Source organism: Bufo gargarizans, chromosome 6, assembly GCF_014858855.1.
Source record: "Bufo gargarizans isolate SCDJY-AF-19 chromosome 6, ASM1485885v1, whole genome shotgun sequence".
Classification (NCBI taxonomy): Eukaryota; Metazoa; Chordata; class Amphibia; order Anura; family Bufonidae; genus Bufo; species Bufo gargarizans.
In genome coordinates this window covers 62,164,407-62,191,953 of record NC_058085.1, presented here as the reverse complement: position 1 = coordinate 62,191,953, position 27,547 = coordinate 62,164,407, and the positions used below count along the sequence as shown (strand labels likewise).

The 27,547-nt window shown below is 40.4% G+C and overlaps 1 protein-coding gene across 1 annotated transcript in view; it reads right to left on the bottom strand.

Moving 5' to 3' along the window:
- Positions 1–27,547, bottom strand: part of LOC122941967 (polycystin-1-like) — a 103,461-nt gene that overhangs the window by 15,299 nt on the left and 60,615 nt on the right. The window contains exons 13-36 of the mRNA XM_044299462.1: positions 24,563–25,318; positions 23,927–24,058; positions 23,574–23,749; positions 22,657–22,790; positions 18,961–22,574; positions 18,048–18,188; positions 17,831–17,968; positions 16,592–16,880; positions 15,874–16,081; positions 14,240–14,396; positions 14,023–14,157; positions 13,626–13,767; positions 11,356–11,910; positions 10,942–11,101; positions 10,423–10,675; positions 9,003–9,192; positions 8,402–8,569; positions 7,352–7,495; positions 5,758–5,968; positions 5,247–5,370; positions 5,032–5,157; positions 4,852–4,916; positions 2,628–2,833; positions 1,463–1,559 (exon numbers count right to left, since the gene is read on the bottom strand). Coding sequence (XP_044155397.1) covers positions 1,463–1,559; positions 2,628–2,833; positions 4,852–4,916; positions 5,032–5,157; positions 5,247–5,370; positions 5,758–5,968; positions 7,352–7,495; positions 8,402–8,569; positions 9,003–9,192; positions 10,423–10,675; positions 10,942–11,101; positions 11,356–11,910; positions 13,626–13,767; positions 14,023–14,157; positions 14,240–14,396; positions 15,874–16,081; positions 16,592–16,880; positions 17,831–17,968; positions 18,048–18,188; positions 18,961–22,574; positions 22,657–22,790; positions 23,574–23,749; positions 23,927–24,058; positions 24,563–25,318 — 8,321 coding nt within the window. The remainder of the gene's footprint in view (positions 1–1,462; positions 1,560–2,627; positions 2,834–4,851; positions 4,917–5,031; positions 5,158–5,246; positions 5,371–5,757; positions 5,969–7,351; positions 7,496–8,401; positions 8,570–9,002; positions 9,193–10,422; positions 10,676–10,941; positions 11,102–11,355; positions 11,911–13,625; positions 13,768–14,022; positions 14,158–14,239; positions 14,397–15,873; positions 16,082–16,591; positions 16,881–17,830; positions 17,969–18,047; positions 18,189–18,960; positions 22,575–22,656; positions 22,791–23,573; positions 23,750–23,926; positions 24,059–24,562; positions 25,319–27,547) is intronic.

The following is a 27,547-nucleotide window of genomic DNA, read 5'->3' as shown; positions in this document are numbered from 1 at the left end:
TCCTCCCAATTTTCGTTTAAGTGGGCGACTGAAGGGATCTCATATCTTGGCATCACATTGACGTTCCCCTCCAAAAATCTATATAAGATGAACTATTTGCCATTGATTAATACGTTAATAGAAGACATTAAACTTTTCTCTTCTCAAGAAATCTCGTGGGTGGGGAGGATAGCGGTGACTAAAATGATGTTACTACCAAAAGTGATCTATCTGTTCAGGAACGTTCCAATAACTTTGTCCAAAAGATACATTACTAAACTCCAGGCTTTATTGACGAATTTTGTATGGAAAAACGCCAGACATAGGGTAGCGGCTTCTACATTATACTCGCCTACGGTGAGTGGAGGCCGGAACGATTATCCTTGATATACCCGGGTGTGTCTAACACATGCTGGAGGTGTAAGAAATTTCTTGGGGATATGCTACACATTTTTTGGGGATGTCCGGAGGTCAGGAAATTTTGGAGGAGGGTTTACAAGCTGTTGTCATTCACTCTACGAATTGGATTATCTTATTCTCCCGATATGTTCCTCTTACTTAATGGCCTAGAGCTGATTCCTCTGAGACATCGTACGGTTGTCTTCCATGTCCTAACAACTGCTAAAATACTCATAGCAAAGCATTGGAAGTCCACGGTGGTACCATCTATTACTGAGGTCACGAAAAGGGTTTCCTACCATTGTGAAATGGAAGGTACCATGGCATCATGCTCAGGATCATACAATAGTTACCTTGGGAAATGGGAAATCTGGAGGTCTGTCTTCATAAAGGGAGATAAAGCTGGCTAAGAGGCACAGGGGTTGCAGGGTAAAGTCTTACCTTTGCGGTCTAGTGACACAAGATAAATGGATGACGATGACACATATTACTCTTGGGTTATTATGTTCTCTTGCTTTCCCACCAACTGTTGGATCATCTCTATACATGAATGTAACTGAAACTTGAATGCTTCACTAAGTACTGACTCTATATCTAATTCTGATCCACGACTATGTTGATGTTGTTGTTGTAGTTCTGATGTTCTTACCCTATGTCCCTCCAACTCCATTCCTATCCCCCTTTCCCTTTGTTCCTGCACAAGGACATAGTATGACGATTACTATTGTGAGAAGTATATAAATGATTGTCAAGCAAGAATGCTATGTCGCTTGTAATGTATGTTTTATACTATTCAATAAAAACATTGTGAAATAAAAGGGTTGGGTGGGTTTTGCTGTGGTGTCAGGCATTGTGACTGGAAGAATAGAGTTGCATGTTGTTATTTCTGTCACATCTGATGTAATCTGTGGGAGAACATTTGACAGAGATGTGAACACAGCCTCATACATGAAGCGTGTTAAACAGTGAACCTATCATTACATTGCAGTAGTTGTAATAACGACCTAAACTTTTCAACAGTAATAGTAATAAGGAAAATAGTAAAAGGCATCAAGTTATTAGCCATATGATTCAGTTCTATTACCTGGGTGATCCTCGATCTGGACGAGGTGAAAACCTGCCGCTATCTGATTCGCTTGATTTCCAAGTTTTACCAACAATAGATTGGAGTAAATTCTCTTCTAAAAAAAATGTGGACAGAAAGACATTGATGCGTCACACAAAGTAGAGGCCTCCTTCTTCCATCAGCTTCCTTCAGAAGCAATATCAGAAAATATTAATTCACTGAAACAGTAGTAGAGGCTCTGAACAACGTTCCAGCAGATGTGGTTGAAAAACAAACTTAAGTGAATCATGGCTAGGATAAACAAAAATCTATCCAAAGGCAAATAACATATGAGAAGCCTAGATGGACCATGTGGTCTATTTCTGCCATCAATCTTTTATGGATTTCTACATGGTGATCCTGTGTTCTAAAGAGAGATAAGCCACCGCCTGAGGTCTATTGAGAACACAGGCACTCAACTGAGCCAAGCATACAGTACAAGGGTATGGGTGCTGGGAGGGGTGGCTTTTGGCAAAATGAATGTTCAACCATGATCAACAATGTTCCTTTCTCCAAACTACAAAAAAATAACTTACTACCGGATGGAGGTTGGGACTGCACCACAAGTTACTCAAATAGAATATTGTATAAACCCTTTTTGGATAATCTTTTTGGGTTGTACTTTTTCACATTCATTTGAAGAAACATCCAGCGGAAGGAGTAATTAACTCAAGTACATACAAAGGCTGTGGGAGCAAAAACAGGTTGAATAAACTACAACTAAATGTCCAACACAGAGGAGCTAATGCTTATATTAAAATGCTAGTTGTCTAATTGTGCAGTCACACGTCCAGGTTTTCTGATGTGTCCAGGAGTGGATCATGAAAGGAGAGAAAGTAAGGACAAATACAACTTCATCTATTTTTTGGATTCACTCCCGGTTTTGGTTTCAAAAACTGCATCAGGAAACCTGATCGTGTGGCCATGACCTAACAGTTTTTGGGTACCCCCATAATGGTTTTTGGGTACCACTTTTACCACAACAGATGTGCAAAGTTCTGGGATTCTTCGAATGTCAGAAGCCATATAGCTCCCAGTCTGGGTTCAAGAAAATAATATAAAATACTTCCACATTTGTACATTCCCTGTAGAACTGATGGATAAATAAACGGAAGTTACCAAAAAGTGTGAAGTGCGGACTGACCTGAAAGAGTGAAGTGTGGACTGTAGTTGGACCTCTCCGATAGGGATAAGCGGTCATCACCAGAGCTGCAGGAGGATTGTATGCCAGCAAGATCATTCCTCTTCTCTTTACACAATGGTTGAGTGATGCTAAATCTTGACTCTAATGGAATATCATACCGGACGTCATACAAACTATCACAAGAGGACATCCAGATGGGAGCTGAACTGGTGGGAGAGAGGGGCATATTTTTTTTTGTATTTATAAGAAGTACTGTAAGTAGATAGATGTAAAGTAACTTGAATGTCTTAGCAAAACAGGGAATTACATGTTGTCTGTGTGCTTGCAAAGAGAAACTGCTAGGTAATAAAGTCATGTGATAACAGCAGCATTAGCACTGGTTGCAGATAAGATAAACAAATAGATAGATAATAGATTATTAATAGATAGATAGATAGATAGATAGATAGATAGATAAATAGATGATTAATAGATAGATACAGTAGATAGATACATAGATAATAGATACAGTTGCAAGAAAAAGTATGTGAACCCTTTGGAATGATATGGATTTCTGCACAAATTGGTCATAAAATGTGATCTGATCTTCATCTAAGTCACAACAATAGACAATCACAGTCTGCTTAAACTAATAACACACAAAGAATTAAATGTTACCATGTTTTTATTGAACACACCATGTAAACATTCACAGTGCAGGTGGAAAAAGTATGTGAACCCCTAGACTAATGACATCTCCAAGAGCTAATTGGAGTGAGGTGCCAGCCAACTGGAGTCCAATCAATGAGATGAGATTGGAGGTGTTGGTTGCAGCTGCCCTGCCCTATAAAAAAACACACACCAGTTCTGGGTTTGCTTTTCACAAGAAGAATTGCCTGATGTGAATGATGCCTCGCACAAAAGAGCTCTCAGAAGACCTACGATTAAGAATTGGTGACTTGCATAAAGCTGGAAAGGGTTATAAAATTATCTCCAAAAGCCTTGCTGTTCATCAGTCCACGGTAAGACAAATTGTCTATAAATCGAGAAAGTTCAGCACTGCTGCTACTCTCCCTAGGAGTGGCCATCCTGTAAAGATGATTGCAAAAGCACAGCACAGATTGCTCAATGAGGTGAAGAAGAATCCTAGAGTGTCAGCTAAAGACTTACAAAAGTCTCTGGCATATGCTAACATCCCTGTTAGCGAATCTATGATACGTAAAACACAAAGCAAGAATAGATTTCATGGGAGGATACCACATAGGAAGCCACTGCTGTCCAAAAATACATTGCTGCATGTTTACAGTTTGCTCAAGAGCACCTGGATGTTCCACAGCAGTACTGGCAAAATATTCTGTGGACAGATGAAACCAAAGTTGAGTTGTTTGGAAGAATCACACAACACTATGTGTGGAGAAAAAGAGGCACAGCACACCAACAGCAAAATATCATCCCAACTGTGAAGTATGGTGGTGGGGGCATCATGGTTTGGGGCTGCTTTGCTGTGTCAGGGCCTGGATGGATTGCTATCATCGAAGGAAGAATTAATTCCCAAGTTTATCAAGACATTTTGCAGGAGAACTTAAGGCCATCTGTCCACCAGCTGAAGCTCAACAGAAGATGGGTGTTGCAACAGGACAACAACCCAAAGCATAAAAGTAAATCAACAACAGAATGGCTTAAACAGAAGAAAATACGCCTTCTGGAGAGGCCCAGTCAGAGTCCTGACCTCAACCCGATTGAGATGCTGTGGCATGACCTCAAGAAAGCTATTCACACCAGACATCCCAAGAATATTGCTGAACTGAAACAGTTCTGTAAAGAGGAATGGTCAAGAATTACTCCTGACCATTGTGCACGTCTGATCTGCAACTACAGGAAACGTTTGGTTGAAGTTATTGCTGCCAAAGGAGGTTCAACCAGTTAATAAATCCAAGGGTTCACATACTTTTTCCACCTGCACTGTGAATGTTTACATGGTGTGTTCAATAAAAACATGGTAACATTTAATTTTTTGTGTGTTATTAGTTTAAGCAGACTGTGATTGTCTATTGTTGTGACTTAGATGAAGATCAGATCACATTTTATGACCAATTTGTACAGAAATCCATATCATTTTAAAGGGTTCACATACTTTTTATTGCAACTGTAGATATTAGATAGATAGATAGATAGATAGATAGATAGATAGATATGTAGATGGATAGATGTAAATTAGATAGATAGATAGATAGATAGAGCTCACCTCTCCAGATGCCAGAATTCATCCTTACCAAGGTCAAAGGTAAATTTGCTGCTTGTTATGGACCTCTAAATAGAAAAAGTTTATTAAATGAATTAGATGAATTCCTACATGATAAAGCGTATATTACTTAATGATATATAACGGGTATTATGCCGTTTCCTGTGTGTTGCCGTGACCTACACAGCTGAGAGAACTGATATCTGCCAAAGAATCGGCTCTTCCGGGAATGGATAATATTGATGATGAATCCATATCTGCTTCCTCCTCTGTGGCTGAAGTAGAAGTAACCAAATCTTCTACAAATACCTAAAAGCAGTTCATTTACACACAGTTAGGCAACTATTCAGAGTAAACATATAATCACGTTGTATTGTGTGATACAGTAATCTTCTTACCAAACTACGGGTTCCTCTGAAAAGGAATGAGAAGAGAAGCTGTGCTGGAAGAACCATAACAGACGTAAGGATCCCAACACATGCACTCTGCCAGGTAACCAGGGACTGGAATCCTAAAGGCAAGCTAAAACATAGCTAAATAAAATCAAACTCTTTAGATAAACTAAATTGATCTTAAGTTTTTGGTGGACATTTCAAGGGCATTTAGACAAACTTTTGCAGCATGTAGAGAAATATTGGACATGATCTAAGCCAAGAAATAGGTGGTACAGACTCAACATCCTGAAGATGCATCATATTTATCATCCAGCATCAACCACTATGATAAACTCAGCACATTTTCGGACTCTCTGTCTAAGTTCACCCTGTCTAAAAATTATTAAATTACTGTGAGACATTGTTTTTTTTTTCCAGAAACAGTGCCACCCTGATCCATGGGCTGTGTCTGGTATTGCACCACGGCCTCATTTCTAAATTTTATACAACCCTTTCAGAATGAAATAACTAATACCTTTCTCCTTGAACTCCAACGGCCCCATACCACAGGGCGCAAGCTGTCATGTAAAGATGAAACGTCAGTGCGCAACAAGTTAGCCTCTGGAGACGTGTAAAGCGGCTGCGGGCAGGTCTCCACCACACAGACAACCAGAGGTGCCAGTCTGTCAAGCCAAGCGCTAGTTGTGCTGGAAACACTTGTGAAAAACTGGAGAGCTCCTGAGGACCTGAGATAAGGTAGACGATAGAATACTGAGCGAACATAGCCCTTATGAGACCATTATACCGCTATATCATCTTTTTCTAGTATTATACAGTATGATGTGCATATGGCATAGAATAACAGATGCAACAACAGCAATTAGTCTGGCTGCAGTTTTCCTGGATGTTGCTGTTGTTGGTTCACTGCTCTCCAGGAAACTACTACAAGGAGCCCCCAGAGATTGGTCCCCCCGCGGTCATATGCTAGCATATACCATTAATTTATGAACTGGGAGTATACGACTGGTCCTAACTTGAACCCACCAAAGGTGTTGTGCCTGGACTCAGGGGTGCTGTCAATAATTTCAGGGCCCCATACAGGCAAACTATGTGCCCTACCCCACCAGCCTTCTAGCATTCATAGCCGTAACAGCCATAACTTTATTATTTTTTTAGTCAGACCATTTTTATCAATAAGATCTATCAACTTTTGTTATGGGTTAAATGAAGGAAAAAATGTTGCGCCATTTTTATTTACGCTGTTTACCGATCACTATATTGTACAGGTTATTTTGATTACAAGGCTGCCAAATGCTGTTTTGTGATATTTGAAAAGTGAGTATGTTACAAAAACACATTTATTGTAATGTGTTTTGCTATGTCATTTATTAATTTTTTAGCAACAACAATTTTTTGCAGAAAATTTTCTCAGGTCCTAGTGGGATTTAAACCCCATACGTTCTGGATAGCAAGTTAGGAATAGACTTACTACTAGTCTATAGGACTGATCTCCTGCAATATTGTATATTGTGCGTGTAAAAAAAAAAAAAACACGGATCCGCTTGAAGATTGAGCCATATGGTGTCATCTTCAAGCGGATCCGTTCCCATTGACTTACATTGTAAGTCTGGACGGATCCGCACGCCTCCGCACGGCCAGGCGGACAGCTGAACGCTGAACGCCGCCAGACTGATGCAGTCTGAGCGGATCCGCTCCATTCAGACTGCATCAGGGCTGGACGGAAGCGTTCTGCTCCGCTCGTGAGCTCCTTCAAACGGAGCTCACGAGCGGACGGCCGAACGCTAGTGTGAAAGTAGCCTTAGGTGAATGCCTCCCGCTTATGCCTGGAGTGTCATTACTGCACTATTTAGTCCGTTAAAATGATGGCTGCCATGACAGAAACCTCATGGACCACCCATTATAGTCAAAGGGGTCCAATGGGTGCTGCGGTCAGCATTTTTAAAGATTTGCCACTCGTTCCTCTGCTCTTTGGATAAAACAGAACTGCAGAAATGATTAGCGGAGGTGTATCAGCAATGTGAACGAGACCTCAGACTTCGGTTAACAGAAAAATATGTGAAAATGGACAACCACCAAAATCAGTAATATGACCCCATAATAAAACTTACATGTGGCTAGAATCTCTTTTTCCACTCTTCCCCCATTCCGTTCATTGTCTACAGACAGCCAGTCATTCACCACAAAGAAATAAAGGAAATCTGTCTGCTTGTCCCACACAGCCACATACTGTAAGAACCAGGAGGGATCCAATCCTAGGAATACAAGAGCATCATTATGTGTGTGTACTACATGTATCTAACTTTGATTAATACAATATAACAGGAGAGCTCACATACACTTCTGCAACATTTGAAATTATTTCAAACAATTTACTCTTATTAAAGCAGTTTCGTCACCAGGATCAACCCTATACAACCAGGTTGATGAAGCTGATTAAAACGATACCTTTCTTTTCTCTGTAGGAACCTGGGTTCTTGAGAAATTTGAACTTTTATTAATATGCAAATGAGCTATTGGAGCACCAGGAGGCAGTCTTATGTGATTTGAGCACTGCTCCAGCCATGGTGCTCCATACTGACGCCCGAATAGCTAATTTTTGGAATTTTTCAAGAACGCAGGTTACTACAGAGAAAAGAAAGGTATCCTTTTAATCAGCTTCAGTAACCCTATCAGGCTATACGTCTGTTTATATAGGGTTGATCCTGGTGACAGAGCCACTTTAATAAAATACAGTATAATATGAGTGCATATGAGTGAACGTCTGCTCATGTACATTACCTTTGTGGAACCTTTTTTCTTAAAAGGTCAGCCATATGTGCTGCAGACGTCTCCTGTTTTCCAAATTCACTAAAAGAAAGTTGTTCTACTTGTCTGCCATGTTACAGACACAGTGGAGCTGCAAACCGGTCACGGGTCACTCTTTCTAAAAGCCTACTAATTCATATTACAATGAATAGATTCACAGTGCAAAGGACATTGTAAATTCCTTGCAGCTCTGGGTTTACGTCATCTACTGTAGGAAGTGATTTTTATGATAAAAGTTTAATAGGGGGTTGGTATTAATAGACTTTTATTATAAGTTTTAAGACTTTTAGAAGTTTATGCAAGGTTCAAACAGTTTAGATTTCTCATAGAGGAAAAAATATTATGTATCTTACCAGTATTGTCATGCCACACACGTATCTTCCAGATTTCTCCTAAGTTACAATCAGTTTCAACCTGAAACATGTCCAGATTCCCAGTAGTAAAGCCTTCTCTGCTATGTAGTTGGCGGGCTCCACTTTTGGTCACTCCATATAGACAAATTCCAACGTGTGCCGTTGTACCTGACCAAAAAAAAAGAAAAAAAAAAGCTGCAGGATGAATAAACAGACACAAGTTGGTTTAAAGATCATCAGCAGAATAAATGGCATTGTTCTAGTCAACAGCCAGCAAATAGTGCTACCACGTCATGTCAAGGGCCAGATGTAGCATAAACAGTAATGGATACCCAGATCCATAACTGGCCCACTGCATAATATACGGTATGTAAAATAAAGCGAAAGAACAATGGCTGTGGATGTGAAAGACATGACTAATAAGTAAAACTAGCCTGTAATTGACTCTGTCCGAAACTTGTAAGCCATACCTGATCCTCTACATGTGGGGTTTTGTACAGTTTTTAACGGAAGATTAAAACTGAACTTTTATACTGCCAACATACTGTAATAAATAATTACAACATCTATAGAAATATGAAATAATGAATGAAATATTTACCTGCCCCTCTTCTCCAGCCTGTCTTCACCAGGACCCAATACCTGTATTGACCTGCTGGACCACACAAAGGAATGGTTCCTACTCGTAATACATCCAGATGGTCCAACTTGTGAGAAATAAGGACCAGCAGCAGATACAGAGAAAGGAGCCCTAAACAACACAGCAGTACGAGGGTCCACTGTCGAGGAGCCTAGGAGGGCAATCAAACATCAAGCAAATATATCTTAGGAAATGGCCTATGTATTAAAAAAAAGCATGGAAATACTAAAGGATGATAAGTACTGACCATGGGGCGCATTTATATATACACTGAAGAAAGCTTAATTGTGTAGAACAAAAGCAGTACCCCACACCTGGGGCAATCGGTCATTGCTTTTATGTTTTATTATGTATTGTTAGAGCAAGGTCATGTTATGTTATATTCTGCCATTATTCCAGCAGAAGAGGTATGGTCGCCAATGGTTTGCAAGAAAAGGGCTAATCTCCCCTCTTGGTAGGAGTGGGCTGGTTCTACTTTCTGCCAAGAAGGGGAGTTCAAGTGCAAGGAGCAAGGAGATAAGAAGCACATGCCAGAGCTCCTACTCTGAGGGACTGTACCCAGTTCTCCTGTGAGACCATTACTCTATGAGATTGTCAGAGTCAAGAACACTGCTTCCAAGAAGCTTCACTGTGCCTAGACAGCAGAGTGATCAATGAAATCACAGCTTTACAGACCCTGCTGTCAGTGAGGGAAAACAGGTCAGACACCTATCACCAGGAATAACCACCAGGCCAAACTAACCTCAAGTCTGAATATCTCACAGTAGACACCTACAGTATATCCACAAGGGCCATTTAATTTCCACACAACCAGGCACCAGAAACTGCACTTTGAACTTAATACTGCAGGGTATACCAAGAGAGACTGTTGTACTTTTACTTCTGGCCTGATTCTTCAAACTACCTTTCCACTGCACTGGTCACAATTTTTTCAGCAATTTGTACAGCTATCTCTCCTGTGGGATCAGACCAGATGCGCTAGATTTCTTTCCCTACATACATCAATAGCCTTGAGTGCGGTCGCTGGTTTAGCAGTTTTTGTTTCTCTGACCACTTATGGTAGGTACTAAGCACTGCATACCAGGAACAAGCCCCACAAGCCCTTTCATTTTGGAGATGCCTAGCATGTATGCCAGGAATATCTCCTGATGTGTACTTCAGAAGTATCCATAGGCTATCATGAGCTAGACGTAAGCCAAAAGACCGTCCTTCTGGCATGCATCTGATAGGCCTTGATAAATACCAAAAGCCATTGTTTTCAATGTTATTGTGCCGTGATACTGCATTGATAAATACCACTTGTATGTAAATGAGTACTGAGGGGCTGCAGACTATTGTAATACAAATATTGAAACAAAAATGGAAAATGATATATACTTACAGGAGGAAGCAAAATAAGTTGATGTGGAGGCACAAACACACTAGCTCCAAATAGCGTAAGGTGGTTGGTTTGGCAAACAGCCTCATGAGGTAGGCTAGCATTACTCGGAGTCACTCCGTCTGTCCTCCATGTCTGGCTGGGCATATGGAAGTATTGGCAGAGGCTTGAGAAGAGGCTGACAGACATAGTGACTGGGCAGATAGAAAGCAGGCTGATGATATTTACTTGGTACTCAAGCACTGGTTTTGGCCGGCTGAAAAGCAGATTGGTAAATCTAATTACATTGGGTTACGTATCTAGAGTCGCAGATAGGTTTTCATTCTCTTGGGGCAGAGATTCAGTTTGCTGCTCTAGCCCTGTCCAATGGGCAAGGTGGATTGGTTTATTGGTACCCTCACAAGTCTTGTGAACTTCCCATAGCTACACCCTTGTTTATAAGTAGGAATAAGCAAAAATTCTCAAAATCTGTGGTTTTGTAAAGAACTGTAAGTACTGATAAAGCATACAGACAGCATATACCTCCATGAACTTGGAAGCAGAAGGCTTAGATGTTGTTCCACTTCTTGTCCAAGAGTTAACTGAAAGACGTGTCTCATCTGAGTGTTAGATTCATTAGAAGAATTAATGGGTCCATATGAAATTAGTAACTCTGGAGCCTCTTCATGAGACCAATCCGAACCTAAGCAATAGAAGACAATTGGAAAAGGAACATCATCCATGAAGTCAGAAAGTTATAACGTCCTTCATTTCCCTTTGAGACTATACCAGCCCTTGGTAACTGGAACAGACACAGGGGATGTTCCTTATTGCAATACCTGTACTGTGATGTCAAAAACTTCAGAGCCACCCCATACAAAACTAATCCATATACGACTGTCCACTGTTTTCACAGGCTGACCAAAATGTAACATTAGCATTGCATGTGCCACTCACCATTCATTATGGTGACCATAATATACAGATGCACTCCTGCAGATCTAGGTGTCCTCTCTTCTACAGTTACTGTAAATTTGGCAGAACCTCTTGGTGGTAAGAATACTGATATAGGGCTCAAGACAACTTTTTTCTTTACAGGCATCCTCAACTGAATGGTCGCATCTGCTGGCAGGTCTTTTACTGGTACTGTGTCTCCATGTGGCGATGTGAATTCCAAAGCCACCAACTGGGAGGTCATAGGAATATTCGGAAAAAGTCCACCAGGAAATGGGTTGTGGTCCAGCTCTATAGACAGTTGTAGAAGCTCATGGTGGTCCAGCAAAGTACCTGGAAGAGCTTGGAATTTGGGTATTTGGCAGCAGGAGGATGACGAGGAGTACAGGAGTTGCTCTGGGTGAACTTTTGTTGCTTGTATTTTAAGTCCAGGAACATTAATTAACAAAGGTTCTTCTCCAGCCATGTATGATTTGCCAAGCATTATTGTAAAATCCCGGGTCAGGTTAAAAGCATGAAGAGAAAAAGCATCAGAATATGGGACTTTCATAAAACTGCCTGAAATAAATAAAATTTTTTTTTTTTAAATGGCATATATAACACACTTGTGTCCACAAGGGTAGGATGCCTCTACTGTAAGAGGCGATACACATTACATATACTGAGACCATTACACTTTTGTCATGCCAAGAGCCAAGACGGGGTCCATCTTTAGATCAAAAGAATTCAGACTCTCAACAACCACTTAGAGGACAAATTCTCATAACCATTATACATACCTAATGCCGCAGCAATAGGATTACTTTCAGATTTTGCCTTCACCACTGAAATGGGGAAAATCCACAACAAATCCACAACTAAAATGTGCAAACATTGAAAAGCTGTGGATTTTAAACTCCACACCAGTTTTATCCACTTGCCTTGTACTGTATTCTGTAAATTCTTCTGGTGCAAAACTGCAGGAAAAAATCTGCAGCATTTCCATCCCATGTGAGTTTGCTGGGAATCTTTATATTTCCTAAGTATTCCTCTCATACTGTATGTGTACTAGGCTCCAGGAAGTATATATCTATTCCAGGTAAAGCTAGATAAGATATAAGGAATCCAGGAAAGTTGAGAATCCCTAGTAAATTGGGCTAGCATTTTTATGAAATGTAGGGCAGGTTGGTAGTGGGACCTATCATTCCCTTCCAGGCCAGTACACGTTTTCTTTGTAACACAAGTCCAGATTATTAACGTGCAAGGTGTGCACTAGAAAGAAAGAGCCATCTGAGGAGGCAGAACCTGTCTGGATAGAATGTACCTGTGATTGCTAGCCTCAAAGAGGACATTTGCTCTTTTTAATGTAACTTTGTTTGAGTGGCAGGTAGTAAGCCACTACCAAACAAATGGATGAAGTCCAGCTTCTTTAAAATGCAATTTTCTTTATTTTAAGTGGTAAAATCCATAAGCTGCTTATGGATTTTACCGCTTGAAATAAACAAAATTGGATTTTAAAGAAGCTAGACTTCATCCATTTGTTTGCAAGTTGTATAACGGCCGAGTCCTGTCCAGGCTGTGTCCGTGCTTCTGAAGCATTCAACGCAGGTGAGCGTTGCAAAAATCTTTTTATAGTAAGCCATTTGTATAGTCAGGGAAACGTATACGCTAGTGCTCAGCCTGGAAGTGGCTGATTTGTGTTTTTAGGCCTGAAAGTAAAGGCTATGGGGCGCATTTATTAAGACCGACGTTTTAGACGCCGGTCTTAATAAACCTCTAAGCTGGCGGTAGATCCAACAAAGTTATGAAGAGGCGTCGGACTCTTCATAACTTCGGTGAACTCTCTGCCAGTTCTAAATGTAAGACAGCTTCCTAGCCTTCCTATGCCTGAAACAGGCGTAAAAAATGGTAAATGAGACGGACCTGCCGGCCCATCCCCTTCCCTGCCCACACCACGCCTACTTATTTAGACCTGCCGTGAGTGGGGAGAAGTCACAGATTGAAGTGCAACTAGCTGTTGCGCCACAATCTGCACCTGAAATATGCCTAACATAGGTGTATTTCAGCCTAATAAATGACCCCCTATGCTTTTATCAACAGCCAAAGCCCTTTTTTAAATAGACTTCTGTGTCATTGACTGACTGCATTTGACCCCATTTTGCCTACCACTACAGAGCTAATTCCTACAGTGTATAAGCTCCTCATGGGCTGACTATATGGGATCGCTACATGGAGCCTAAAAATGTTCTACCATTTTGTGACAAGATAATGTTTTCTTGATGCTTATTTCGTACCTAGCACAGTGAGAATATTTTCTTGAACATCATTCTCAACTCTTCTTCCCTTGTTGCTTTCTGTATTCAGCACATGGAACATTTTCTCAGTGAAGTTGAGGACCTTGAGAAGCACTTCTGTATCCAGCTCAGATTGATGGTCCTTGGGGTAATAGTAACATAATCAGTAAGGTTGAAACAAGGACATAAATCATCTCATCAAACTTATTCCAATGCAAAGCAAGTTTCCACAACTCCCATGAGGCAAAAGCCAAAATTTCCAATTTTATCAGAAAAATTCCTTCTCAACTTCTAATTTGCCAATTAAAATAGCTCCCATCTCCGGTGATAAGGAATACTGTTCTATGAACTCATGAACTCAAGATGTCAAACAACGATGCTCCAGAGCTACACATACCACACACTGCGTCAGAGCGGCACTGAAAGCTGCTACTTCCCATGGACTAGAGACACTATGAGAGGACAATGCATCGATAACTCTGTTATGTACGTAGACACGATACTTGTGCTCTTCCTCTGTCAGGTTATTGTCCTATGTAGAGAAGCAAGAGACATTATAGAAAAAACATCACTGGTGTGTAGTGTTTCCATAAAGCACAGCCAATTGTACTCACCAGTTTCATGGTCAAAACCATTTCCAGGGCAAGCTGGAGCAATAAGGGAGAGTCTCCTACTACCTCAATGTGTTCTAACATGGAGTCACTGTGATTCCTCAACCACTGTGCCATTGAGATTCCTTCGGAGAAGAAGGGTACAGAAACTGACAGAGAGCTGTAGAGAAAGTATAGAAAATGCCAGAATTGCACCTAGACTGAAACATAACAAAGGCACAGTACAACCCCATCCTTTCAGGAACACCACATAGGTCTTGTGAGTAAAGTACAAATGCAATGTGCAAAAAGCGATAAAATTTATTGTAAATATATTCAATAGATGGAGTAATACGTACCCTTATATACAATAACAATATGGCCAGGCTTGCAGTAATACAAACGTTATATACTTATATCAAAATGCTCAACAAAATATCACCACTACCTCCTAAATGCACAAAAAAGTAAATACCAACCAAATGTCGTGACCAGCAGAAACACCCCACATGTGTTTTTGCAGTTACTTCCTCTGGGATTAACTAATTTAGGGAACAGTCTAATTTTTAAGGAGGCTAGACCCAATCAGTAACCAGAAATTGCTTACAAATCATTTGCATCTGTGCAGTTAAAATTATAACTAAAGTATTTACAGAATAGACTTTTTCCTATTTGGCGCCATGCATGATCTCCAGAAGTATGCCACTCCATCCGGCCATGTGACCACAAGGGAGACACAAGACCTGAAACGTCTAAAAACTATCTCCAGACACTTTACAGAATATCACCAGTGTGATGGTGGCTCACTTAGATGGGATTTGTAGGCATTGTCACAATTTCTACCAGAGGAGGAAATTGGAGAAAAATGACTTGCACAAAAGGAGACAAGATGGATATACACTTTGAAGACCATGAGTCCATTTGAATTAAATGAACAGGTGAGATATGCCCCCTTTCTTTACATTTTTGGGGAGCCTTTGTCCCATGTGTACCATCAACTTTAGTTGTCTAAACTGTGGTCCGTGTAAATATAATACTAAGTACTGTAAGTGTGATTTTCCCTCTTCTTGTGTTCTGTGAGCTCTGGAGCTGAAAACCAACATAGTGGGAAGGAAAGGAAATGATGCCACAGCAGTACAGTGCTGGCAGATTCCACAGAAGGGAGATGTTTCCTTCTTGTAAGAGAAATGCATCTAGCTGTTCAGCTAAAAAAAAGGGAATAATAGGTCTTTTTGGGCTTCCCTAATGTCATTTTTAGCCAAATTGTTCCCCTTTTTAGCTGCACAGCTAGATGCATTTCTCTCAAAAGAATGGACATCTCCCTTCTGTGGAATCTGTCAAAACTTTACTGCTGTGGCATCATTTCCTTTCCTTCCCACTATGTTGGTTTTCAGCTCTGGAGCTCACAGAACAGATACAAAGAGGAAAAATGACACTTACAGTATTTACAGTATTGGAATTATATTTACACAGCTTAGACAACTAAGGTTGATGGTACACACAGGACAAAGGCTCCCAAAAAATTCAAAGATTACACAAAAAATTCAAAGATTACGCTTTTGAGAGGACCTGTCAGCATGCCTAACTTCTCTGTTTCAGTAAATGCTTGCATTCCTCTTAATAATTTTAAAGTAAATGGTTATTGCCTTCAATCTTACCGATTTAATGCCAATGTCCGATCTCCCTGCATGTCTTCTACTTCTATATATACATGAATATATCCAACCTCGACTGCTGCAGGAACCCGTACGCTGTGCGAGCTCTTCAATCCTCGATATAAGTACAGTTTTTGACAAATTGTGAATGAGCAGATGTGTACTGACAGGAGGTAAAACAACTGGGTGCCCATATCTGGATCCTTCCATCCTGGCAGAGAATACAAACAGTCAGCAAAAATGTCTTTGTTGTGTGCAGACGAAATGAAAGTCAGCATATTAACACCTTCTGTTTTAAAGAGGATCTGCACATATCGGTTTTCGTGTATGCGTGTATTTTCAATAAAATAACTATTCTGGGTCATCTTTTTCTTTGAACAGTGTTGTGCCTTTTCTCTGTTATTCCTCAAAGAAATTGATGACTAAATGAACACCATTCCCTTGGTTAACGGGCCATATTGGTAAGTACTCTGACTAATTTGATAGTGTCAGAGTGTGTAGGGACACATCCCAACTGGTAATGACAAATTATCAATATTTTATTAATTTATTGTGGCATTAATAGAGGAACAACACAACTTAGAATTTTTTAAAGAAAAAAAATGATCCAGAATAATTCCATATTTACTAAACAGAGGTGACAAGAGAGGCGCCAGATTTCTTTAAAAAGCTTCTGCTGTGTATGGTATGTTATTAAGATCTGGTGACTGTGACTACTAACCTAGACAGTTATATTTCAGAGGGGTCTCCTGCCACAGTATAGTACTCCAGGGAAGCAGTGAGCATTGGCCCCCAGTAGGCGGATGATTTGGCGTTAACGTAATGCTCGCTTCACCCCATCCTGGTCCCATGTGCTGAATAACATGAAGGATGAATGTATAGCCAATGCCATGATTGTCCTGTAAAGCCCCTTCTTGAATGATAAGACGATGCTGTAAGGAGCCAATAGTAGTTGTATGCTCGTTCAGGGTCAGAGGATTCCCATGAGAGTCCACAGCACTCCATCTAAACTGTGTAAAATATAAAATTACTAAAAAAATATTGGGATATTTTTATCACACTTATACCTTTATTATTTACAAATATTTCTCATAGTCTTTATATTTCACATTTTACCCTATATCTGTATTGTAAGTTACAGGGGTTATCCAACCTCTATAATGCCCTCATGATGGGGAGATGCAGCGGCAGCCATGCGGGCATCAGAAGCAATGTGAGGGTCGGGGAGCAAGGTAAGTATAACCTGAGTGAAGGGCCTGGGCATTTTGGGGGGGGACACCTTTGACATCAAAAAATGATATTTACAAATGTTGGTGGTTATCTTGAGTAAAAGAAAAAAGTTGGACAAAGTTTCATTCTGCATTCTTCATACCCTATATTTAATTTAAAATCTGAACCTAGTGTCAAACTTTCTCAAGTAGATGTGTCCCTCCATGAAACACATTCTGAGTTTGTTTGTCCAAGATGCCGCTGCCTTCCCCCTGCAGACTGTCAAGTCTGTTTTCTCCTCTCTGTTTTGTGTGAGCTGCACTCATTGGATGCTTTCCCCGTTCTCCACATTCTGATCTGCTGTGGACAACATCCTCCCCCTCCCTGCTGCTCTGTCTAAAACTAAGAGAAGGGCGCCGGGGAGCAGGGAATTCTGCAAGAAACATGAGCAGCGCTCTGATATCACATTTCTGTCAGGTTCTGCAGCTCCAGGAACAAAGAAAATGTACACACACTTCATTTGGCATTTAGGAAGCAATTAAACAATTACAAAAACAAATAGTGCAAAGGTATGCATAGCCTCTAAATAACGTGTCATTTTATACTGGACTACTTCTAATGTAAGCCATTATGAGACCATGGTTTGTCCACTAATTTCAAAAATGTACAGATAACCTAGAACATACCCCCACACACTAGTGTTTGCAAATTTAGATAAGATATAGAAAGATTAATATTAAGAATTTCTCACCAACGTGTCATTATAACAGCTGCCACATTCTCCATACAGAATCACAGGAGTCCTATTGCTGATAGAAGTTGAGGATGATAAATCACAGGAGATGCACCGGATATAAACTGGGAACACAGAACCCTTGTGAACCAAAACCTGTATGAAGAGACAAAGCTACATTTCAGCTCTACAATAAAGTACGTGGGATAACAAGCAAGTTAAGACTATTACTTACTGTCTGTCTGGCTATCATTGTGGCTCTTCCAGGTTTCTGAACAGTTAGTGTAAAGTTGTATGAAATATTGGCGCATAGTTTAGACCAAGTAATTGTAATTTTTGGAAGACTGGGCAAAGAACTCAGAAAGCAGGCCTGGTCCTGATGGATGTGGACAGAGAAAATAAAGTTGTTAAAATGATGCCCTGTACCATTGTGTATGCACACAAGGAATATTGATATTTCTGGCCATTATGTGTCTTCTATTCGGCATTCTTTACGAGATTTTTCTGCAGTCTTTGTATATGAATGTCAGTTTCCCTGTGCAAGTGGGTGATGACTACTGTAGATGCTATGATGTCTCCCATAATCAGCACACAGAGAAGAAGAAATCCTACTCCCCTATCTCTCTGTAGCACATCCTTAGAAACAGCAACATACAGGATTATTATACATCAGTATTAAGCAGTGTGGCTGTGAATCCAGCACTGGAGTGAGATAGAAAACTAACTAAACCATTCTGCAGTGTTAGTGTGTGTGTGCACTGCCTTTCTTATTCTGCAGCTGCATCCTCCACCCCCTCCACTCTCCAAAGACTTCTGTAAGCAACATGTAACCTTATTCCTCAGTTTGCTCATCTCACACTGAAGATGGATTTTAGCAGTTAAATGAGAGCGACTGATTAGTTCATCAAGAAGGTGGAGGAGAAAAATTGGCTGATTAGTGGAGAAAGAGCCATGTTTTACTAATACAATATTTTACAAACTTTACTATGTAGTACTTTGTACTATTAATTCATGCAAAGTTTGTAAATGTATCTTGACCCCCACAACGGAATAGCTTTATCTTGCTTTGCAGATAAAATAGTAACCACTGTATATTTTCACTATACTATATCTCATCCCCTTTTATTCTGCATATCCATTCCTCATACCTCATTGTCCACAGATTCTGAGCTCCACTCATACTCCATCTCAGGATCATCATGATCTGGATCATAGGATTGTGAGCCATCCAGAGTCAAGTCGGTTTCCACTGGCCAGATGACTTTTGATCCTCCATGTATCTTGGCCACTAACAAACTATGAATTACTTCAAATATATGTGTAACATTATTTGATAGTGGAGTTCCTTTAAGAGTGACTGTAAAAAGTAGACAGTAGATCCCAATATTCAGTGAGTGTCCAGGGATGGTCAGCAGAGAGTTGGATATGTCTATGTTTGAAAGGTTTATTGTCTGGTTATCTGATCTTCTGTACACCTGCCACTGGTATATAACTTTATATTTATAACAGTCTCTTAGGTCCACAACAGCCTCAAAATTACCATCATCGGCCCGGTACATTACTGATGGTGAGTCCACCAGCCAGGCAAGTGGTTGTTCACAATCAACTGTCCTTACACTTACTCTTTTGTATGCATGAACCACACTCACCAGGTTGAACACAGTCACTTTAGTTTCAAACTCCCCCATGTCATTGTAGCAATACTCTACTGAGTTTGCCACACCTGTGATATTTGTGTCGTCAAATATCCATTGGAAATGTAAGTCGGAGCCATCGAATACGACTGCCATAAATATGACACACTGATGCAAGAACACTTCTTCACTACTAATCTCCAGAGAAACACCAGTCACTGGTTCCTGTACAATGACCAGAGATTGCATTAAGGAGAAACATACATGGTTGCTGGCATTAAGGTTGATGTGAAGCATTCCTGGTTCAAGTGGAGTAAATTCTACCCTTTGCCTTCTCTCTGTAAGTCCAGGTTGATTGTCTTGTTGGAAATACCATTGAAAACTGGGGAGATAATCAGATTTTACTTCTGCAAGTAAATACATGGTCTTCTTGACTGGCCAGGCAGAGGGAAGATCATGGATCTTTAGATCTTTAATAGTCTCCAAGACTTTTATGTGAAGTGTATAATTGGCCAGACCGACCTGGTTATAGGCAGATGACAAAACTTCATAAATGCCAGGAAGAGGGAAGCTCAATTGAACGCATGTTGTATTAAGAACTTGAGTCAAATTCAGTTGAGGAACAGTGAGCATGAAGGTCACATCTGTGCCATACTGGATACTTGGACAAAATGTAACCTCTTGTCCAATACAGACATTACTGTTTCCTGTATTGACTTGAAAACCAGTTACTGCATCTTGCACAAAAAGTTTATGGGAGATAGTGGCCTTACTCACCGAGTTATAGACTTTAAGTGACACCACATACTCACTAGGTTCCTTAAAGACATGAGACACATTTTGTGTGCTATATGTGAATTTTTCATTCAATCCTGACACCCTCCATTCCCACATAAGCTCTGTGCCGCGTTCTGCTATGCCACATAATAAAACTGATTTACATGATGGTACTGCTGTCAGGTTATGCATCCCATTGATGACAATACTAATATTGGACATAGATTCTTGTACTATCAACTTTGTTGATGCAGACTCAGAACTCAAAGCATTGGACACCATAACCGTAATGACCTTCAATCCATGTGTGAGATAACTTAAAGTCACTAACCTATTTTGGCCATTTTGCAAAGATGCTCCTTCCCCAAGATCCCACCTATAACGCATTTCGGTGCCGGATTGAACATGAACAGTCAAATTCAAAGACATCCCAACGGCCACACTGCAAATAGGTTTTTGTAGCCTGAGGCCACTTACTCTCTGTATGATTTTCACCTGAGATTGTGCATACGCTCTTCCTAATGAATTCTCTACCCAAACCTCTGCCAACAAGTCCCCTAGTTCTAATGGACGGAAACTGATGGAGGAGTTTTGACTTTCTAATGCTCCTGGCATCAATACCCAATGGAAGGTAAGGTTGGATCCACTGACCACAAGAGCTGTAAGAGTGAGAGGTTCACCAATGCCAGCATATCCATCAACTTGGACATTCTCTTGGCATATTCTTACACCTTGCACTTGCTCTTGAACATCTATGATGAAAAAAGCATAAGCAGAGCTTACTGTATTCTTAGCTTGTACCCTAACCATATATCTACCAGGATAGAAAAATGTGTGAGATATGTTTGATGTTCCACTTAGATATGGACAGGACTCACACATTGACCAGAAATATTGCACATCGTCACCGCTAGACAACACAGCATAAAAATTAACAGTTTGCTTAGAGTTTGCCAGCATGATATCAGGAGTCAGTGAAAGGTCTTTGATTGGGGCTTGTATATACAATGAGTAGGTGGCTTCATAATGACTCACATTATTTTGTGCATAGAGACTAACTGTTAGGTTTCCAGAGACCTGGAAAGTGTGTGTAACATTTTGTCCATAGAAAGCAGGGGAGGAATCCCCAAAATTCCAGGAAAACTGAGCTGTCATCTCTGGTGTAACCCTAGCCATGAACATCTTCTCAACACCACAAGGGATTATAGCTCCACCATTGTGCTCTATAAACAAGGAAACAATTGGTTGCTGCACAGTGACAAAACACCATGCTCGATGTTGGCTCACTTGGTTCCAGACTGTGACCGTCGCATTGTAGTGACCTTCAAACATATATGCCCAGGTGACCTCTGAAGATGAAGTGTTTATAGGCAGGATTCCTTGACCAAAATCCCAAAGGTACCAGTAATGGTGCTGGAGGTCAGGCAGAGGTTGCACCAGTGCATGGAAGAAGACAGGCTGGGATACATTTGCAGCTATGGGTGATGAATTAATGGTTATATTGATGATTCTATCTTCAACAGTTATTACTTTTCTGTAAAAATTGCTCTCAGTATCTCCAGAGGTAAGCAATTTAATTGTGTAATTACCAGCAGAACTATAGGTGTGCCACACAACTTCCATCCCTTGAGTGAGAATGGATGGCGTGCCATCTCCAAACTCCCAGTGAAATATTTGCAATTTGGTTGGCATGGAGAGCTTTGCAGTAAATTTTGTAGATATTTGGCTGGAGGTAATTTCAGGAAGAACATTGGTGACTTGTATTCTGTATATTTGTACAATGACTGATTTCCTGGCCAAGCTTAGAGCATTTCTAGCAATTACCTCAATACTAAAATTACCCTGCTGGCTGTATCGATGGTTTACTGATGCCTCCGACTGGTTAATGTAGACTTTGCCATCTCCCATATCGAAGGTCCAAATAATGTTAGTGCCCTGGGTTACTGAGCAGAAAACTGGGATTTTTGCACCAAGCTCAGTAGGACTATTGCCCCATACTTGTAAGCCATTGATCCGTTCTTCTATGGTGACTATCAAGGTGTCATTGATGTGGCTCAGCTCATTACTTGCAGTGACTGTGATCTTGTAGATACCAATTGATGTATAGACGTGTGTTATTTGCTGATCTCTGCTTTGGATGACTCCAGATTCATCACCAAAGTCCCAAGTGAAGGACACAGCAAACGATGAAGGGCGACATAATGCGGAAAATAATGCAGCTGTATGCAGTCCTAAAGATGACCCATCAACTTCAAGGTTCAAGGATGTCAGTGGAGAAATAACCTGTAACTGCGCTATGCAGGTGACTTCAGATCCACCTTGAAATGCTGTCACTTTAACTTGATAATTTCCTGTGAAAATAAAACCCAGGATGACCTCACTATCTGTAACAATAACATCCAGACCCAACAGACCATTTGCTTTTTCTCCTACCAGGTTGGGCATATATATGTCTTTCTGTTCTGTTTAAAGAGACCAATGGCTCATGTGGGTTTTGCAGATACTGGGGATCATACGGAGGAGAAAAGCTTCTGTTGAGCAGGGGGCCGCCATCTCCAAAGTTCCAGCTGTAAAAAGGCAAAATGTACAATTGACTTGACATAAAGACTGGTGAAAAATCTACAAAGAAGAGGGGAGGGTGTAGAACCAAAACTGTACATTAATCTCTTTACGGAAAATCTGAATCAATTCCAAAGCATACGTAGTGCTGTGATGCAAAATGTCCGTCATGCTTTTTTAAGCATGAATGTTCAATGTTGGAAACTTGTATAAAGACATCTGAATTTTGACCAGATTTAGTTGATAGATAGATAGACCCAAATTTTACCTTAAAAGGGCTGTCCAAAATTTTAAACACCACAATGTGTGTCCCTATCCTGTAAAATTTCTAAAGAAAATAAGCAAAAAGGTTTGACTGAAAGAAAACATTGACTAGCAGGTAAGAACTCAGATCTCCAGTTTTTTTCTCTACTTAAAGTGGTCATCTCACCTTAGGTAATTCCTTTCAGATTAGTGTAAAACAATAAAATAAAAATCTTATTGCCCTCTCGCTGCTCCTATTCTGATGCTTTCTGCAGCCCCACTGATCTACAATTCTTGGTCCCATCTCAACACACTGGAAATCCCTAAAGATGCCTGCTGATTCAGTCGCTGAATGGTGCAGGTCATCTCTACAGCCAACGATTCGCTGATTAGGTATTTTTTGCATGTTGAGAAGGAACAGAACGAAAAGGCCAGCAGGAACCTGGTAAAGGTCGGAATGGAAGCAGTGAAGGAAAAGTAAGATGCTGTTTTTAACAAAAAATCCTTGAAAGATCAAAAATCAAGTATGACTATTATAAAATCAGTACCTGATAGTCACATTAGATGACCTTTCCAGTTGTATCTTTAAAGACATTTCATGAGTCTTAGCCGCAAGCAGCAAAGTAGAAAACCCAAAAAGTTCGGCATGGAGCGGAGGAAGGATCCCATCTACATGAAGCATGCTGGCCGCCTCCTGAGAACTAACCGGGTTCTCAGCAACAACCTGAGAAACAGACCAGAAAGAAAGAAATTTAGAGGCAAAAATGCAATAATCATAGAATGTAATATATAAAATAGGAAGGGGTTATGCAAAGCTAAACCTTGAATATCAACTATGCTAATAATCTTTGTAGTCCTATGGGGGAATACTGTCTGGTGAGAAACATAAGGAAAAACTTACCTTCAGGTGATAATCTCCTGGAGTTCTGAATGTCACAGTGTAGCTTGGACCCTTGAATGAAGACTCTTTATTATTATCCATTGTCCATGTAAAGGTAGCAGATGAGCCATGAGACAGTTCAGCTGTGAAAGTCTGAAATAGTAGATGCAGAAAAGTTATATGTTTACTTTAACCGCTTCCTGAGGTAGCCATTTCCATTTTTTTGTTTTAATTTTTTACCCCCCACCTTCCAGGAGCCATTATGGGTTTTCTTATTACAATGTTCCTTCTGCACAAAATACATTTTAGCCTTATTTTGCGGGTTACGATTACAGCAATACCACATTTCTATACTTTTTCTTATGTTTTAATACTTTAAAAAAAATAAAAACATTTCTTTGCATCACCATATTCTGACTTTCATAACTTTTTTATATTTCCGTCTACAGAGCTGTGTGAGGGCTCATTTTTTCGTGTCGGGATCTGTCACTTTTATTGATACCATTTTGGGGTATGTATGAATTCTTGATCACATTTTTTTCAGTCTTTTGGGAAATGAAGAGACAAATAAAAAACAATTTGCTCGTTTTGATGGAAGGCGAGGATGAAAAAAACAATGAATTACCACACAGAGTAGATGTAGGTACGCCTACTTACCTGAGTCTGGTGTAACTGTATGTGATTAGATCCATCAATGTGAATTCGAAGCCCCTGGATGGCATCATGAGCCTGGACTTCCACGATAATACTTTTGACATTGACTTCACCAGTCAACTGGATGGAAAGTAAGGTGCTCTGTGGATTATTAAAATGCAACGACATGCCAGAAAATTTCACATCCTTGGAATGGGTGGTGCAAATTGGCAAGGAGGATGCGATAGTTGAAGGACATTCTTGCTGCATAATGGATTCTCCACTCTGCATGGCTGTTAACCAATGAACGTGAACAACGCTTGTACTACAAGCGCTGATAACAACCAGATTAACCACCTGGGTCAGCAGATGTAAAGAGCCATTGCAAGGCATAGGGTGAACAATCTGCACATCAGTGATAGGACTCGCAATATTCACTTTACAAGTGGCTGTAGTCGAACTAACCACATTGGTCAGGATGGCACTGACAGTATATGTTCCAGCTTCCTGAAGACCCCATAACAAAGGCGAGACCACGAGGCTGTGTGCTTCTGAGCCATACATGACATGGAGGTCACACACCACATCATCGACCCAGCTGACAGAATCTATACGAATCGACTCTTTTAGCCATCCTCCATGTGACATGGTAATGTAACTTTGCCGCCAGAGTGAATCAGAACTAGAGGAGCAATGTAAGAAAGACCCCTTGACTCCTGTGTGCTGCATTGACAGAATGTCGTCAGGGTGCACAGAGTAAGACAGTTCAGATAGCAGGACCTGCAAGAGAAATATGTTTGCAGTTCACATTATATTTCATCATATATATTCCATACAATATCATATACAGTATGTTTTACTATTTTTGACTAAATTGGCTGCTATTCATTCAGAGAGATAATCCAATGATATTATACCTGATAAAGGTGCATAAGAAAATTTAAAATATAGGCACTGTTAAAAGCAGTAGACGTAGTAGCTTTAATATACACCGATCAGCTATAATATTGAAGGTATGGACTCTACAAGACCTTGGAAGGTGTACAGTGGTGTCTGGCACCAAGACACTATCAATAGGTCTTTAAAGGCTATGTACACCTTTGTGGACAATTTTTATTTATTATTGCATTGTACTTATTTTGAGCTAAAATAAATTTTTCAATTGGTCTTTATTAACAATATGGAATCCTTTTTTGTCTACAGAGCTGAGTATCATGCTTCTGTGTGGGAGGGAAACACCACACTGAGTATAGGAGGGAAGGGGGGAACAGGCAATCAGGCCTGAGAACTAGAGAAGGAAGATGGACACCTCCAAGTGAAAACCCTAACCAAAATCCTGACTGACTACCAGTATGAACAGACCCCAAAAGGTAGGTGAGTTCATACGCAGGAATACCTAGAGTCCTATCTAGTCCTATAGGACCCTGGTACTAATGGCAGGGACGAGACTACCTGTTCCTCCAAAATAAAGGACGAACAGGAGTCCAATTCAGGCCTAATACAAACAATGGTGAAATGCAACACACAGAATCCAAACAAAATACAAAAGGGAAAGGAAAGACTTAACTTCAAAGAGGCTATGGAAGCACCAGGAATTCAGCCGAGATCCAACCACAAACAATCCACAGGCACAGAAGCTATAAACCGCACAACATAGTGGGAGAAGCAACAGAAACAACACAGACACCTATTGATCCACAAGGAAAACCTGTCAGATCAAACCACGTGTTGCCAGTCTCACAGATCTCCTGCCACTCACTGTCAGTATGTCTCGGTACGTCAGTGACACTGAGATGCTGTACTAGCTGCCTGCGGATTTTTTGTCTTATCCGTCATCTGAGGAGCATACAGGCTCCTTATCTCTGCTCTCTGACATTATAAACACTCATCAAAGCTCAATCTTTATTATACTGATAAGAAAGAATGTGGTTATGACCTCTTAGTAGTTTAGAGAAGAGGGTTAGATGACCAGCACAAAGTGAAAGTGAAAAGTATCAGTCACACAGTTAGAAAAACTGTTAACCCTTTGTGACAGAACAGCTCAATATTTTTAATAAAGGCCAACTGAAAATATGATTTTTAGCCAAAAATGAGTGAAATGTAATCATAAACAAAAATTGCCTCCAAAGGTGTACATAGACTTTAAGTCCTGTAAGTTATGAGATGTGGCCTTCGTGGATCGGACTTCCAGCACATCCCACAGATGATTGATTTGATTGAGATATTGGGAATTCGGAGGCGTAATCTTCACCTTGAACTGTTTGCTATGTTCTCTAAACCATTTTCGAGCCACTGCTATTAGGACTAACGCTGCCATGAAGGGGTGCACTTGTCTGTATAATGTTTAGGTAGGTGGTACCTTGCCAAAACCACATAAATATCAGGACTCAAGGTTTCCCAGCAGAACATTGCCCACAGCATCATACTGCCTCCACTGACTTTTCTTCTTATAGTGCATTTCGGTGCCGTCTCTTCCCTAGGTAAGTGATGACCACACACCCGGCCAACCACATGACGTAAAGGAAAACATGATTTATTAGGTTACCTTCATCTATTGCTCCATGGACCAGTTCTGATTATTACATGCCCACTGTAGACACTTTAGGTGGTGATCAGGGGTTGACGTGGCAAGTCTGACCGATGTACATTCATGACCAAATCACTGGTTTACTGGTTTTCCTTCTTTAGACCATCTTTGGTCAATACTAACTATTGAACACTGGGAACACCACACAATCCCTGCTTTTGGAAATGCTTTGACCCAGTTGTCTAGCCATTGCAATTACGTGCTTGTCAAAGTTCATCCTTACTCTTGCCCATTTTCCTACATCCAACACATCAACATCAAGAGCTGCTTGCTGGCTATTATATCACAACTTCTGGCAGGTGCCATTGGAACATAATTGTTATTCTCTACATCTGTCAGTAGTTATAATGTTACGGCTGATCGATGATTGTCTTACATTTCATCAGAAGAATAAATTGAAGTGACTGGGTGTCATGGTCTTA